This window comes from Aethina tumida, chromosome 4 (assembly GCF_024364675.1).
Source record: "Aethina tumida isolate Nest 87 chromosome 4, icAetTumi1.1, whole genome shotgun sequence".
In the NCBI taxonomy this organism is placed as follows: domain Eukaryota; kingdom Metazoa; phylum Arthropoda; class Insecta; order Coleoptera; family Nitidulidae; genus Aethina; species Aethina tumida.
Window position 1 is genome coordinate 29,644,021 of NC_065438.1, and position 14,550 is coordinate 29,658,570.

At 41.1% G+C, this 14,550-nt stretch overlaps 2 protein-coding genes across 4 annotated transcripts; both read right to left on the reverse strand.

Annotated features, from left to right (window-relative positions):
• Nucleotides 1-873: 873 nt before the first annotated feature.
• On the reverse strand, nucleotides 874-14,267 carry LOC109603066 (probable multidrug resistance-associated protein lethal(2)03659). 3 transcript variants are annotated; one of them, XM_049966222.1, is made up of 7 exons: nucleotides 12,600-13,552; nucleotides 10,713-12,529; nucleotides 10,505-10,655; nucleotides 10,215-10,445; nucleotides 9,202-10,151; nucleotides 9,105-9,132; nucleotides 874-883 (listed from the first exon to the last, which is right to left on the reverse strand). In XM_049966222.1, exons 1-6 carry the CDS (start codon nucleotides 13,345-13,347, stop codon nucleotides 9,106-9,108), a joined length of 3,924 nt encoding a protein of 1,307 aa, XP_049822179.1. In that variant the 5' UTR covers nucleotides 13,348-13,552; the 3' UTR covers nucleotides 874-883; nucleotide 9,105. The 3 variants fall into 3 exon arrangements, with proteins under 3 accessions (XP_049822179.1, XP_049822178.1, XP_019875080.1); XM_049966221.1 differs by lacking the exon at nucleotides 874-883 and adding an exon at nucleotides 13,983-14,267 and having other exon boundaries at nucleotides 8,982-9,132; nucleotides 12,600-13,367; XM_020019521.2 differs by lacking the exon at nucleotides 874-883 and having other exon boundaries at nucleotides 8,982-9,132; nucleotides 12,600-13,551.
• On the reverse strand, nucleotides 2,214-3,362 carry LOC109603057 (twist-related protein 2). Its single transcript, XM_020019508.2, has one exon. It carries the CDS (start codon nucleotides 3,334-3,336, stop codon nucleotides 2,611-2,613), a length of 726 nt encoding a protein of 241 aa, XP_019875067.1. The 5' UTR covers nucleotides 3,337-3,362; the 3' UTR covers nucleotides 2,214-2,610.
• Nucleotides 14,268-14,550: the final 283 nt, after the last annotated feature.

The window sequence follows — 14,550 nt, forward strand, 5'->3', positions numbered from 1 at the left end:
CGGTTCTGCTTTGACAACCGGGCCTCAAAATATACTTGTCCCGTTCCCAGTTTTATGGCAGACACGAAATGCTCTCTCCGCACTCTCCGCACTCCCGAATTAATTACCGCCGCGTAAATCGGGTCGGGTTGACTTTCTTTATTCCAACGTATGCCCCACGTGATGATTGACGGATCGATGTGGAGCATAATTGAAAAGGCGACCGCAATAAATGTGTTGTTGGAAATAATAACGAAATAGTTGGTGGTCGGTTCCGTTGCCAAATAAATCAAGAGCCGTTTGCCAAAACACGTTGTTTTACATTGAAACCAGCAGGTTTTTTATGAGCGATTTTTACATGTAAATTGGCCTCAAAAATTACGTTGCCATCTGACATGATGTCAATTAAGTCTCGGAATGAATTAAAGAGGAGAATTGAGTATCCGCAGTTGGGAACAAAAAGTGGTTCATCATCGGAAAGTCGTAAAACAGTCGATGGAAAATGAATGCGAGTTTGTTTAGACTCGTCCGGGATCGTTTTGAAACGGTTGAGTGACACGTTAAAAGATCACAAAAGATAAAAGTGGTTTTAGTTTTAAGAGACGGACAATCGTTAAAGTCACCCGTTCTCGATTTACATCTTCCTCCGTCCCATTGATCTTTACGGACAGAAAAGCTTTTTCCTTTATTGCACACACGTTCTTTTGACGAAACTTTCAACTTTATTTCGCCCATTTCAATCGAGAGAGAGAGTGAGTGATTAAGTTTGATGTGGTGTACGTTACAACTCTCGAACCGGTTCTTCCCTTCAAACTGTCTTGTCAAATTAGCCGACGTTCACGAAGCAAAGGCACTTTTATTTTTGGGTTTTTGTATTTTTGTTCAGCTAAAAAATCATAAATCATAAAAAGTGTTGATCCACCGAATCCGTTCTAGACACTAATTGGAGCCGGTGACATATTCGGATTGTGTCTATCAATTACGATTATAATCTTGTCTCCAACGTAAATTACGGAGTGTTTAGATTTGGGGAATATTGGGCCGTCGATCGTTCCACACTTGTCTGTCTCTGTGTTTGTTTATCCGGCAGCGACAGGTTAATAATATCTGTGCATGGATGTTGTTTTACATTGGCTGCGATGTCGCATCCAACAAGTGGCGGCCGCATCTTGAATCCGGGGATGGAAGGATGGAGTTAATAATTGGGGGAGTCGATTAACGTGCCCGTTTGTTTAGTTAGTTAAAAGCAGTTTCGAATTACGCATTTTCGAGTGCAGTGTTTGTTTGCGTTGCGCGTGTAAAACAGTGCACAGGTCGTCGTCGGATTGTTTGTTTCTTCTCGCACATAAACTAACATAAACATTTTCTTCGTCTCCGTTCAATTCCACGACATTCTCGTTTTTTCCGCCTCTACAAATAAATCCCGACTTCCTGCCGGTTTCATAACTCTCGAAATTCAACGAAAAATTACAAGAGATGTGATTTCACGTCGAATTTACTTTTCAACTGGGCCGAAATAAATAAATTCGAAGCAGGAAGAGATAAATTAAAAGAATCGCGGTGGCCGACGAAAATACCGACGACGACGACGACGACGACGACGACTGAAAATTCCTGCTGAAAAATTACGTTCGGCATTCCTGCTAAGCGTTTTTGTGTTGTGTTAACAACAAAAGATGAGATTGTTTGTGGTTTTCCGAATTCGAGACGGAAACTCAGCAATGGCAAAGTTGTACCTTTGATGTCTTTACAAATGACAGAAATTCACAAATGAGAATTGATGTTGAGTCGAGAGAGAGAGAGAGAGAGAAATAGAATAAAATAAAATAAATGTGTCACATTCGCATTAATATTAACGGATAAATTTGGATTCGATCTAAATTTAATGAAGCGATGATTTTTACATTTCTCTCTTTGATACGGAACTTGGTTCCGTTTATTTTTGGAGATGGACTGACTGACTAACTAACTTTTACTAATTTATTCGGCCGGGAAAATATTTTATTAGAGAAAATTGGTGCGGCGGTTCAAAGGAGACCGTTTATTTTGGGCCGTGCCAAATAAAAAAGTCATCGTTAATCGTTAACACGAGATTTACTGCAAATTGCCCTCGTTTGTTGTGATTTACGAAAATTTGCGAATAAACATGAGTGTTTTATGGGCCTTAATCGGGTGGTTTTCCCACTCCACCTCTTTATGTGTCTGTCTACCTGGTTCGTAAGTAAAAGAGGGTGTGTAAAAAAATAATTTTATTCAACAAAAATAAATACATCAATCTGTTTGTTTGTTTGTTTGGTATAAAACAATAATAAACTTATCAACTAACTTTTGGAAAATGGAATAAAACAAATGATTAACAGTCCTAAAGTGTCGCAATTACAAAATGGTCGTTGGGACACAGCTGTGGAACCGAGAGCAGTCAGTCCCGTTCCCAAACGTATCAAGTTCTCGTCCAACTTTTTTACACACCACTTTGTGCGTTCGGTCACCCACACACACACCACCTTCTCCTCCTTCTCCTCCTTCTCCTCCTTCTCCTCCTTCTCCTCCTTCTCGTCCTTGTTTTGGTCCTTTGTACAGTTTATCACATATTTCATCAGCACGCTGGTTGATTGATGGGGTTGGTGGTGTTTAGAGTTGCGTGTTCCAATCGCCCTCCATGCGCCACATGCTGAACGCCCTCGACAGCTTCTCGTGGGCCGTGTACGAACAGACGTTGCCCAGGACGTCGTTGTTGTCCGGGTTCTCGGGGGCGGAGGTCGACAGGACGTGGTAGAGGAAGTCGATGTAGCGGGCGGCCAACTTGAGCGTCTGTATCTTGGACAGTTTGTCCGACGGCAAAGTGGGAATGCTCTTCCTCAAACTGGCGAACGCCTCGTTCAGACTCTGCGTCCTCTGTCTCTCCCTCACGTTGGCCATGATCCGCTGGTTCTGGATGTCCTCGTACGATTGGGAACTCTTCCGTCTCGCTTTGCACTTGCCGAAGTTGCCGTTCGAGTTGGAGTTGGAGTTGGAGTTCTCGTCGTCCGATTCGATGCTCTTGCGCTTCCTGCCCCGCGGCTTCGGCGCCGCTTCGTCCTCCGGTTCCACTTTGATGTACGTCTCGCCGTAATCGAAGCTCTGCGTCCTGGAATCGGGGTACTCGTCCTCGTAGTAGCGCAGCTCCGACTGGTACGGCTGCTCCTTGTGGTGGTAGTTGTAGTAGTTGTAGGTGTTTTGGTGGACGGACTCGTGGGGCAACACGGTGGGCAAATACTTTTCGTTCGAGTTGGTGAGGTCCATCAGCTTGGCGGGCGAATAGTGTTCGTATTCACTGGAACGCGGCGACGAAGAGGAATCACTGCGCGTCTCGAACATGTTCGCGACAACGGTAACAACGGCGACGATAACGACGACCAAACACTTTCTGAGACAGACTGATCAGAATGATCGTCCGATGCGACTTAACTTAAATATAAACCGGGATCGTCCGACCAATGGGACGGCAGATGTTCCCGCCCATCTCGCAAGATGCTCCGGCTTTTGTCGCATCCCGATCTTTATGGTTTATGCCTTTTCTCTCTCTCACTCTCTACTTTTTACCCTCTCTGTTGGTTGTCTTTGTTCTAAACTTGCGTTGACTTTAAAATCTTTCTTCTCTGACAATTCCTCATTTTTACTTAATAACGAATGGTTAAACTTAAAGTTGATCCGACTTGCAAGTCGTGAATCAGTTCCCCATTTAAATTGAGCGGTGGAAAACACAGAGTCAGTCGTGAAACAATGCGAGGAATATGAAAAGAGGCGCCTGAAAGACAGACAAACAGACAGACAGACAGACAGACAGACAGACAGCTGGACAGAATGAAATTCCTGTGTTCTGTACGTGGACATGAGAGAAATCCCGCAGGAGATCAACATTTCCGGGACGTTTTCTACACTTGTGTCGACGTCAATGAATGAAACTAAACTTTGACGTCATGTTTTCTCTTGAAATCCTCATGATTGATCTTGTCTCACTGCTCCAAATAAAACATAACATTTTTATACGATTTTTTTAAATTTAAATAAATTTAATTAAAAGTCATTAATTATCTTTAAATTTCAAACTTAGTTCAAAATCTATAAGATGTTATTTTTATCAGAAAATATTTATCAAACAATTAGAAAAATATTCAATATTTCATTTTATTCTTCTTCAAAATTTTACTAATTTCTTATTATTAATTATAACAAACTAATTTTAATTAATTGTTAAGAGATGAAACTGATTTTTATTATCATTAAGTTTATAAATATAATTTAAATTGACCATTTGTTGATTAACATTCATTTCTCAAATAACTACTATATTTTAAATAAAATGATTTTAAAAAATTCTAAAGGTACATTCGACATTATTTATTTAGATAAATTAGGTATATTTGTATATTATGAATTACATATTTTAATAATTGGAAAAAATATTTAATTAAAATGTTAACATAAACAATAGAAAAGGTAAAAATTTGTGGGCGTTTTATTTGCATCAGTCGTCAATCACCATTATCATAATGGAGCTAAAATCGAGGCGAACATTTTGACTTCTGTTCCTTATTGCATCTGGACCCAAAATCAATTTGAATATAAATGCATGAATTATTAAAGTGTTCGGTAAAACCAGAACCGAACCATCCCAACTTTATTGGGCCCAATTGATTTTCGGTTTTTCTCAAACAAACACTAAACAAACAAACAAACAAACAAACAAACAGTTTTATTGTGCACAGATTCGCTTTACGAATGAGGTTGATTAGAAAAATTGGATTACAAATGTTCCGATGCGGTTTAAGGGATGACAGTTGTAAGTTTTAATCCGTCGTCGCAGTGAGCAACAGTAGTTTGAATTAGGAATTACCAGAAGCATCATCAGCTTTACCTGTGTAAGGGCTAACAAGGGAATTCCTCCCGTTTTGATTTTCCCATCGTAACTGCGTTATTACGGTTCGGCTGTGCACGAACATTTTATGAACTTATGCAATATTCATGATCATTCATTTCCCTCAGTCACAGAAGACTCACGTGAATCCCGAAAAATGTGTGAGACAAATGTCGATCGGGGCGCAACAGGCAATAAGCGATGAGCAATAAGCCAATAATAAATATTGTAATGTTCGTGCGATTCTCTCGATGAGCAATAAAAACGTGGGCTTTTACCGCAATAATAATTCGGAGTTTCGCACGAGCCCCGAAAACTTATCTGTCGTCCAGATGGAGAGGAATTGCCGTTTTTTCCCCGCAGATGTCGATCGCCGATTTCGGAAACGTGTCGGAGCAAACATTTCCAAAAACCAACATGTGTCTCCTCATCCTCCTCTTTTTATTGTTGCGCCGCACCGATATTTCTCATGGCCCATTTTCATTTTCCCGCCGTTTGTTTTGACTGTGAAAAAAATTATGTCAACAAACTACGCAAATAGGCAAACTAAACAATTTGTTTAGATTTGCTTCAAACCAATGTCGAACACAAGTAAACAAAACGTGGCTGATCGGAATCGGAGGGGTTATTAATAAACGCGAGGATGGTAAGAAAGAGCGACCGACGAAAGGTCCAAAAGTGAATTTCGGCGGAGAACATGCGTCATCCGCCGCGGCAGAAATGGTAAAAGCATCCATAACTCATGTCAACCTCCTGCGCTTCTCTTTCCACCCCACAGAGACGCGGCTTATCTCGGCTCGGATTACACCAATGAAAAAATCTCAGAGGGTGCATTTCACTCCGTTCCATCGTTTAATTACACCCGAAGTGTCACATGTTGAGTGGCTTCGTCACTCCATTATTTCAACCAAGATTTATTCTCGCGAAAAGAAAAACATTTTCTCAGCCAACTTTCAGGCGATCCCACCACCACGTCTTATTTTCATTGGCACAATCTCTTCCGTTCGTTCTAATTATAAATGCTTAATCCGCTCCAATTTGTCAGCAGCCGATTAGATCCCGTAGAAATCCCTCAAAAATGGACATGATAAAAAGTAAAACGGTTTTAACTGATGTTTACATTGCATAGAGCTTTTCAATCACGATCGTCCAAACAAAACCCGCCATTAATTAGTCGTTTACTTTGGCTAAATTGAAATTTCTCTCTGTGTGTGTGTTTCTTGTGTAACTCCATTCTTGTGTAATACTCTGCGTCCGTGAATGCACCGTTTCATTCACTCTTCATCAACAACATGCATCAATCTGAAATAATAAATCAAACTGATTATTCCTACTCGAAAGAAATAATCTTGTTTTCCGGGAGTTGTTCGTTTAACGAGATTAAGAAAGAGAGACGCTTATTGGATTTCCCAGTGGGAAAGAACCCAAATCCGAAACGAAACAACAATAACCAGGCGACCACTTTTCTGTTAAAACTTAATGCAAGAAACAGACGCCGGACAACAAAATGACAAAACGACGAGGCAACGTAAAAACAACCCCAGACCATCAATTATTCCTTTCGGGGTCTGTTTCGGTCATTACAACAATTCAGATGTCTTTTCAGGAAACACAAAGTGGCCCTTTTCAGGTAGAGACGACGACACAGGGTCCGCCGTCCGATTGGTTGGGACGACCCTCCCCAACGATTGGAACAGGTTTTAATTCGATTCAGGTGAAACGGCCAATACCGATCTCGAATTTACTTCCAATTCTCCAATCATCGAATGCGACGAATTTAAACAATTTTACCTGAAAACACGTTTACACGTTTCAAAATTCATTTCAATTCATTTACGTTAAACATTCTATTAAATTCAATCATATCCATCCACACTTTTTCAATCGTATAAAAGTAAATCGTTCTAAATTTGGATGGTGCGAATATGGATGGAACCGGAGTCGGTTCGGTGACGGTAGTCCTAATTAAAAACCGTCCGAACATTCCGACTTCCTGTTTCGGTTCATTATTGAGACCGAGACCGTGAAACTGAGCTCATCGCATCCCTTTTTAACGATGCTCGGTGCCATCTTGAAGCCGTATCGTCCCTTCCCGCCTAATTTAATTGGACAGGTACGCAACGGCCGAAATCCAATTGGTTCGCGTACCCAGGTACAAAATTCCTCTCTCTCTCTCTCTCGCTCTCTCTCTCTCTCTTTCTTCATCTCGATGCGCCGCACTAATAAGCGATTTTTGCTTATTCATTTGTTCGCCGTTTCGTGAAACATGTTTCCGGTGTCGGCGGCGAATTGAAAGGAGCCGGTCGGAAACATTTTATTGGTGGATTTGTGACCACAACGGGGCTTCTGGTTTTGTTTCTGTCTTCGCGTCGGTGCTTTTGTTCTTGCTCATACTAAAATAATAATTGTCCGCTTCGAATAAACAAATCCCAATTATGAGTGGTTCGAACCGTTCCTGGAACAGACCGTGGTGGTACCCACGTATGCGTAATATGCGTAATAAAAATGTGTAAAGTTAAAATAAACTTTAGTCAGTCATGGTTGTTTTAATTAAAACAGTTTTTGCCGTTGCGACGATACACAAGTTATAACGAAGGACAGCTGAAAGTTTCGAACCCCCCAGTTGGGAGCACATCCTGTCTGGAAGTGTGTCATGTCATTTCACTTCAGACGGGATACCGAAAAACACTTGTGTCTAATAATTTACGGATCCGACGACATTCCGATCGCTCAACTCACTCATCTCGCAATAAAATAATACAATCATCTATTCCTTTCTCCCGTCTTGGAATGAAAAAATCACGAGGTGCCGCAGAAATGAATTGTAAAGTGAATTGTTTGTTGCCTTGAAATCCGAGATCAATTTCGGTAGCGTCTCTCTCTCTCTCTCCCTCCCGCCCTTTCCTCGAAAGGCGGAACGTCGTAATTCATACAAACTGTCACTGAAAACACCGTTAATGATTCGACGACGAGAATCAAGATGGAAAAAATACAATGGTTCACCAGTCTTGTCTCCTTTCATCTATTTTTAGATTACACTTAAGGCGCTTTTTCTTCCACGAAACAACAACAATTAATAGTTCTGTAAATTTATTTCACATCATATTTCAAATCCGTTTCAGTATATTATTTCCAATTTCATTGATGATTCCTAAAAAAAATAAAACATAAATATTGTACATAACTATTTCAGTAAATTTATTTTTTCAATATATTTACATATATTCCTAATATACATTTTACTATTAATACAATATCATGTTAAAATTCCAAAAAAATATAGTAATAAACACAGAATTTGGAACGACTTGACGGTGCCAACTTGTGAACGTATGTTTCTTCGAAATATAAATGGTGCCCTCTGATGGCAATATCTCATACTGCGGAACGCTACAGTACAGCGACCAACAAATGATTGAATCAAAACAGGAATCATTTTTAAATATGAAATGATTATTTTATTAAAATGTTAAATAAAATACGAATTATCAGAAATAATTACAAAATTTACAGTTACAAACGATTTATCTATCATAATATTTTTTAGCATTCAATAACTTTTCAAACGTAAATACACATTTTTACATATTATATGAATTAGTATATATAAAAATCATTATAATTTTATTAAATAATTTAAGAAAAACGAAATTAATGATATCAGTCATATTATAAATTACAAGAAACGATAATCTAATTACGATTATAAGTTTATGAAATAGTTGTAACTTAATTTATTCCCACATTTATTACTCACTTTAATCAAAACTATATATAATATTTAAATTTGTTTAATTACATATTTTTTATTTTTTTTACAGGAAGCAGAGGAATGAAGTTTTCAAAAGTTTCAAGATTCTTCTACCCTAAGAGACGACATGGAAAGGGCATTAAAGGTATAAAAAATAACGACGTTTGATCCAATTAATCGATCAGTCTAATTCAAAGAAATTTCATTTTTATAGGTAGGTCCAGCACGAGACTAGTTAACTGGGCAACTGGCAACGCAAAGTGAGTTTTTCAACAGATTTAAATTAACATTTATTAGTGCTCGTACGAAAATCAATTTCTATCCAATTTAGGTTGACAAACAAACATTTAAACATTTTATTAATAAAATAATATTTTATTTTAACAATAACAATTTTTTTATAAAAATATTAATACTTCATAATACAAACGTTTCCTCGAATTCATACTTTTTATCCGTATCGGTTTCTTCATAAATATCACTTATCCTTTTGAAAGTTAAAAGTCTGAAAGAAAAAACATAGATACGATTAAAATAATATCCATACAATACAAACAATATAAATAGAACTTACCAATTCTGCAATTGACGTTAGATTGGCTGCCATCGCTTTACCCGTTTGTTGTACCAATCCGTAGAATATTCCCTCTCTTTTCTGTAACAATTCGTGCGGATGTCCAAACTCTGCGACTCTTCCGGCGTCCATCACCAGAACCTTGTCCGAATCCATGACGGTATGTAATCTGTGAGCGATCGTGAGAACGGTACAATCTTTAAATTTGTTTCTGATGGTGGTTTGTATCAAAACGTCCGTTTGAGGATCGACGTTTGCCGTGGCCTCGTCCAAAACCAGTATCTTGTTACGACGGATCAACGCTCTTGCCAAACAAACCAATTGCCTTTGTCCGACGCTAAAGTTGCTTCCGCCTTCAGACATTTTACTGTCCAAACCGGACGGAAGTTCCGCAACTGCCGATTTCAATTCGACTTCCTCCAGAGCGTTCCAAATCACGTCGTCACTGAATTCGTCGAAGGGATCCAAGTTTTTCCTTAACGTTCCCGAAAACAAAACGGGCTCCTGAGGAATGATGGAAATTTTCGAACGTAGTTGACGCAGTCTGATTTCCTTCGTGTTTACGTCGTCTATTAAAATTTTTCCGTCTACTTCGCACAATCTAAATAAGGCACTGATCAGTGAGGACTTTCCTGCTCCCGTTCTCCCAACTATTCCCACCTTTTCCCTACATCTCACGTTGAAATTCAAATCTTTCAACACGTACGGCTCATTTTCCGAATATCTCATCGACACTCCGTCGAACCGGATGTTTCCTTGTTCCGGCCAGAATTTCGGCGGTTCCTTGATTTTCCGGTCGTTTTCTGGCGTGAGTTCGGTGTATTCCAGCACCCTTTCCACCGAAGTCATTTGATTCTCCAGTTCACTCCACTGTCGCATTCCCCATTGGAACATGCCGCAGAGCAAGGTCGATTGGGTCAAAGCCAAACCCACGTTTCCACCGTAAGTTTCTGTAACATAAATTCGATCGTAATTATACCATCATTAAACTATCAATTTTCGAATCCACTTACCTTGTTGTATAAAGAGAAGACTGACAGTCACCAGACCGATGTAGACGACACAATGGAAATCCAACCAGAACCCGAACGTCCTATTTGCGGCCAAGAACATGTAATAAACGGCACTGTGCAAGTTCTGATGTTTGTCGAACTCGTCCTTTAAAATGTCCTGAGCGCCGAACGCTCTTATCGTCGTCAATCCTTGCAACGAAGCGGAGAGGTGTGAGAACACGGGACTCCTCGCTAAAAGTAACGTTTTCCTCGTTAATACTCTTCGAGTTGATTATATTGTATGTACTTACTTGTTCCTTCCATGCGTTTGATGTTTCTACTCGAGGCCAAAAAGACCACTCTCAGTCCATAGAAAATGGCGAGAATTACGACAGTGGGCATCAAAATCCACGGATTTACGGAACCGACAACCAAAGTTATGCCCAAAACGGTCAAACCGATCTGAAAAAATAACTCAAATTAATATCTGCGCAGTCGTGTAAAAGCTGACGCACTTACCTGCAGAGTGTCGATCATGGTCATGGGCAGATTTTCATCGATCGCTCCCATATCTTTGGAGAACCTGTTCAAAATCCTTCCGGAAGGATTCGTATTGAAGAATTTCATGGTGGCGTTTACGATATTGTTGAACATGCTGTTGTGCATGATTCTCGAAGCCGTCATGCAAAACCTGTAGAAAAGAACCGACCTGGTTATGGTGAAGACAATGACCATGCACGCAAACGCACTGTAAATATACAATCCGTGGTTGTCGGCGAACAGCTCGTCTGCGAGAGTGCTCGTGTTGTTCGTGGTGTTGGTCGTTCTGTCCTGCTCGTAGTTCACCCATTGGGTGATGAAGTAATCGTTGCCGCTGCCCAGAATTTGGGCCGTCACGAAAATGATCAGCATGAGCGTGGCCTTGGCTAAACCTCCTCCGGCTACAAAATAATTCACATAAACCTTAAAGTTAAGTTTGCCTTTTTGGATTTGCTCTTTCATTTGAACGGGACCGTCGCCATTGCTCTTTCCGATTTCCTTCGATTTTCTGTCTTTAGTGTGCGCAGTCGCCGCCGTCGCAGCCTCATGATGGTGTTCTTCTTTGTGTTCGTCCAACAGTTTCGTGAAATCTCGTCCGGAGTTTTGTAACTGTTCGTACGTTCCGGACACCGTTATTTTCCCGTCTTCGAGCAAATCGATACGAGATACTTTGTGCAAATATTGCAGTTGGTGCGTCACCAAGACCACACATTTTCCGGCCAGATATTTGGTTATGCACTCGTCGAACAGCTGTTTCCCCACGTGAGTGTCGACGGCCGACAAAGGATCGTCCAGTAAATAAATGTCGGCGTCCTTGTACACGGTCCTGGCAAGATTGATCCTGGCTCTTTGGCCACCGCTCAGCATAACACCTCTCTCGCCCACCGTCGTTCTGTCGCCGTACGCGAAGAGGGAAAAGTCCCTTTGCAGGGCGCACACTCGCACCACTTCGTTGTATTTGCGTTCGTCGTACTTTTGCCCGAAAAGGATGTTTTGTCTGATGCTACCGACAAACAGCCACGGCTCTTGGGAACAGTAGCTGACGGTTCCGTGCACGTCGATCGAACCGCTTTGCAAAGGCAGTTCTCTGAGGATGGCGTGTAAAAGAGTGGTTTTGCCGCTTCCCACCGGACCGACGACTGCCACCAGTTGATCGGAGGCGACTTTGAAATCGACATTCGTTAACGTGGCATCCGCTTCTTTGGCCCAGCCGACCGTCCCGTTCGTTATCTTGATTCCGGTCGGTTCCGATTTTCTTCCGACTTCCGTTAGAACTATGCCGTTGAGTGTGGCGCCGTCCTTCTTACCTCCACCTACCTCAGTTGCGCCGTTGACGATGAAGCTCTTGGAGTTGGAAGAATCGACGACCTCATCGTAATTGAGGAACTTCTCTATCCGTTTGACCGAGACGTTGCTCTCCGCCATCATGGTGACCGCCTGCGGCAAATGCATGGTGACCGTCATCCTGAGGATGCCGTAAAACGAGGTGCAAACGAACACGAACTCGTGGTTCGGTTTGTTTCCGCACAGGAAGTACGTCAGGATGCACAAGTAAATCGCCACTCGGTTAATGAACAGATTAAAGGACAGCATCAGGGCACGCAACATCGAATTGTTGCAGATCTCTTTGATCTCTTTCTTCCGCGCAATTTCGACCAGTTTCGAAAACGGCTTTTCCCACGTGTACATTTTGATCACCTGAATGCCGGAAATGATTTCGTTCATCAGTCTCACCCGTTCGTCGGTTCGGATCGCAGTTCTCAATCGATAAACGGACGTCCGTTTTCCCATGTACACTGAAACAAGAGAACAATTATGTAAATAGATACACGGAACACGTTGGAGGCATCAACAAACAATACTTACGCTGTAACGGAATGAAGATCAAGAGGAAGGCGACTCCCGTCAAAGAAGTGACTCCCAACCGGTCGTAGAGCAAATAGAGAACGATCACCGTTAAAACGGGAGCTCCCCACACGTTGTGGAAGTGAACCATGGCTTGATCGAAGCGACTGACGTCGTTGCTCAGCAAGTTGACCATTTGGCCCACGGTCGTCTCCATCATCGCCGACTTGCTCAATCTGAGCGCCTTGCGGTAGATCAGTGAGCACATCGCCACGCGTATCTTCATGCCCAAGTGCTGCAGGCAGAGCACGTTCGAGTGGATGCACAGCACCTGCAGGAAGGACAGCAGGACGACCATGCCCGCGTAAAAATAAGCGTCGTTCAACGTCATCGTCGTTTGGTTCGGCGTGTAGTACGCCATCAGCTTAGAAATGCAGATCGGCTGGCCCAATTTGATGCCAAACTCGATGACCAGAAAACCGAAACCGGTCTTGATGATGTCGCCGCGGAACACCGTGAACACGGCCCTCCACAGCGACGGCGTCCGTCCGTTTCGCAGTTGATCCTCCCAGGCCGTCTGCATTTTGTCACCCAGCAAGACCGAGTCGTGGGAATTCAGATTGCCGTAGATGTCCTCCTCGTCCAGCGGTTTCTTGAAGCCCTTCACGAACGTCGGGATCATCCACATGAAGAGCAGTTTCGACAGAACGTTTGCTTCTTTCCCTGGATGGGGTTTCTTGGTTTCGTTCTTCGATTTCTCTTCCTCCATTGTTCTTCCAATTTAGTACCCTGCAACAATTAAAAATGACTTTATATGTTGTTGGTAGGTAAGTAGCCTTGATTTTGATAACGAGCAGGATAGGATGGTTTGTTTTCGCTTTGTAATGCTGCATTAATCACATTCAAACTTGTTATACATATTGTGCGTATTTTATCTCTTAATTACACATTTGCATATGAAACCGGGATCTGTTGTAAATCTGTCGAAATGTAGATTACAACAATTGATCAGCACTTTTCAGTAAGTTTACACTATACACATTTAATTATCTCAAATATTTTGTTGACAGTTAAACAATATGTATGTATGTAAATGAATAGACAATTTAAAGTACAGATGGTTTAATCAGATTTGAAAATGTTCTTTATTTATAAATATGCATATCAATTGATCACAATCAATACTTGTACTCAACATTTTGTCGAATATTAATTTTTTGATAATTTCAGATAAAAATTGAACGCTAATTAAAATACCATTGGTCATCGCACGTTTCATGTACGCAAAACAATTTAGTTAAAAATTTTTCCAAATGTATAAATAGAAAGACAACGTTGATAAACGTTGAACACTTTTCACCTGTTTCGTGCATGAAACTATTTTAAAACATAATAAAAACTTACCGAATGTTGGTGTGTATGATAAATGTAATTAGAAAATGAATATAAATAAGAAAGTAAATATCACAGACAGAAAACGCGGCACTGGATCTTCGCGTTCCATTGACATTCGTCCGGACCGGCACAACGATCGAATCGCGACTGATTCACGTACGATTCGTTATCAGTACGAGTACCGACTCGTGTCTGTAGTGTAGTCTGACGTCTTTCACTTACTTTTGTTCGGTTTGAATCCGGCTAAAACAGCGCAAACTCCATTTGCATACTCTGCTGTCAGATAGATTGAATTTTTCTTGCAACATGTGGCGCAACTGCGGACCGAAATTCGGACGAGTGGGAGAGAGATGGACACACAAATAAATCGCCTTGAACCTAACTAACTCATTTATTATCGATTCGCGATTGTTGTCTTGTCCCTTTTCTTCATTGAACGGAATTTCTCATTGGAGGAACGGAACAGGGGAACAGACAGACAGACAGACAACAAAGACTATTTTTATCATGAAACCTGTAACGCAAAATAAGCCATAAAACTGAAAGATCCGATCAATTAATTTGTTGGATCAGCTGA

Excerpts from the sequence above, each read along its gene's own strand:
- LOC109603066 (XM_049966222.1), bottom strand. The coding sequence starts at position 13,347 with ATGGAGGAAGAGAAATCGAAGAACGAAACCAAGAAACCCCATCCAGGG. Across the intron at positions 10,656-10,712 it reads CCATGATCGACACTCTGCAG|ATCGGTTTGACCGTTTTGGG; the intron begins GTAAGTGCGTCA and ends TTATTTTTTCAG. Across the intron at positions 9,133-9,201 it reads TAACGTCAATTGCAGAATTG|ACTTTTAACTTTCAAAAGGA; the intron begins GTAAGTTCTATT and ends TTTTTCTTTCAG.
- LOC109603057 (XM_020019508.2), bottom strand. The coding sequence starts at position 3,336 with ATGTTCGAGACGCGCAGTGATTCCTCTTCGTCGCCGCGTTCCAGTGAA.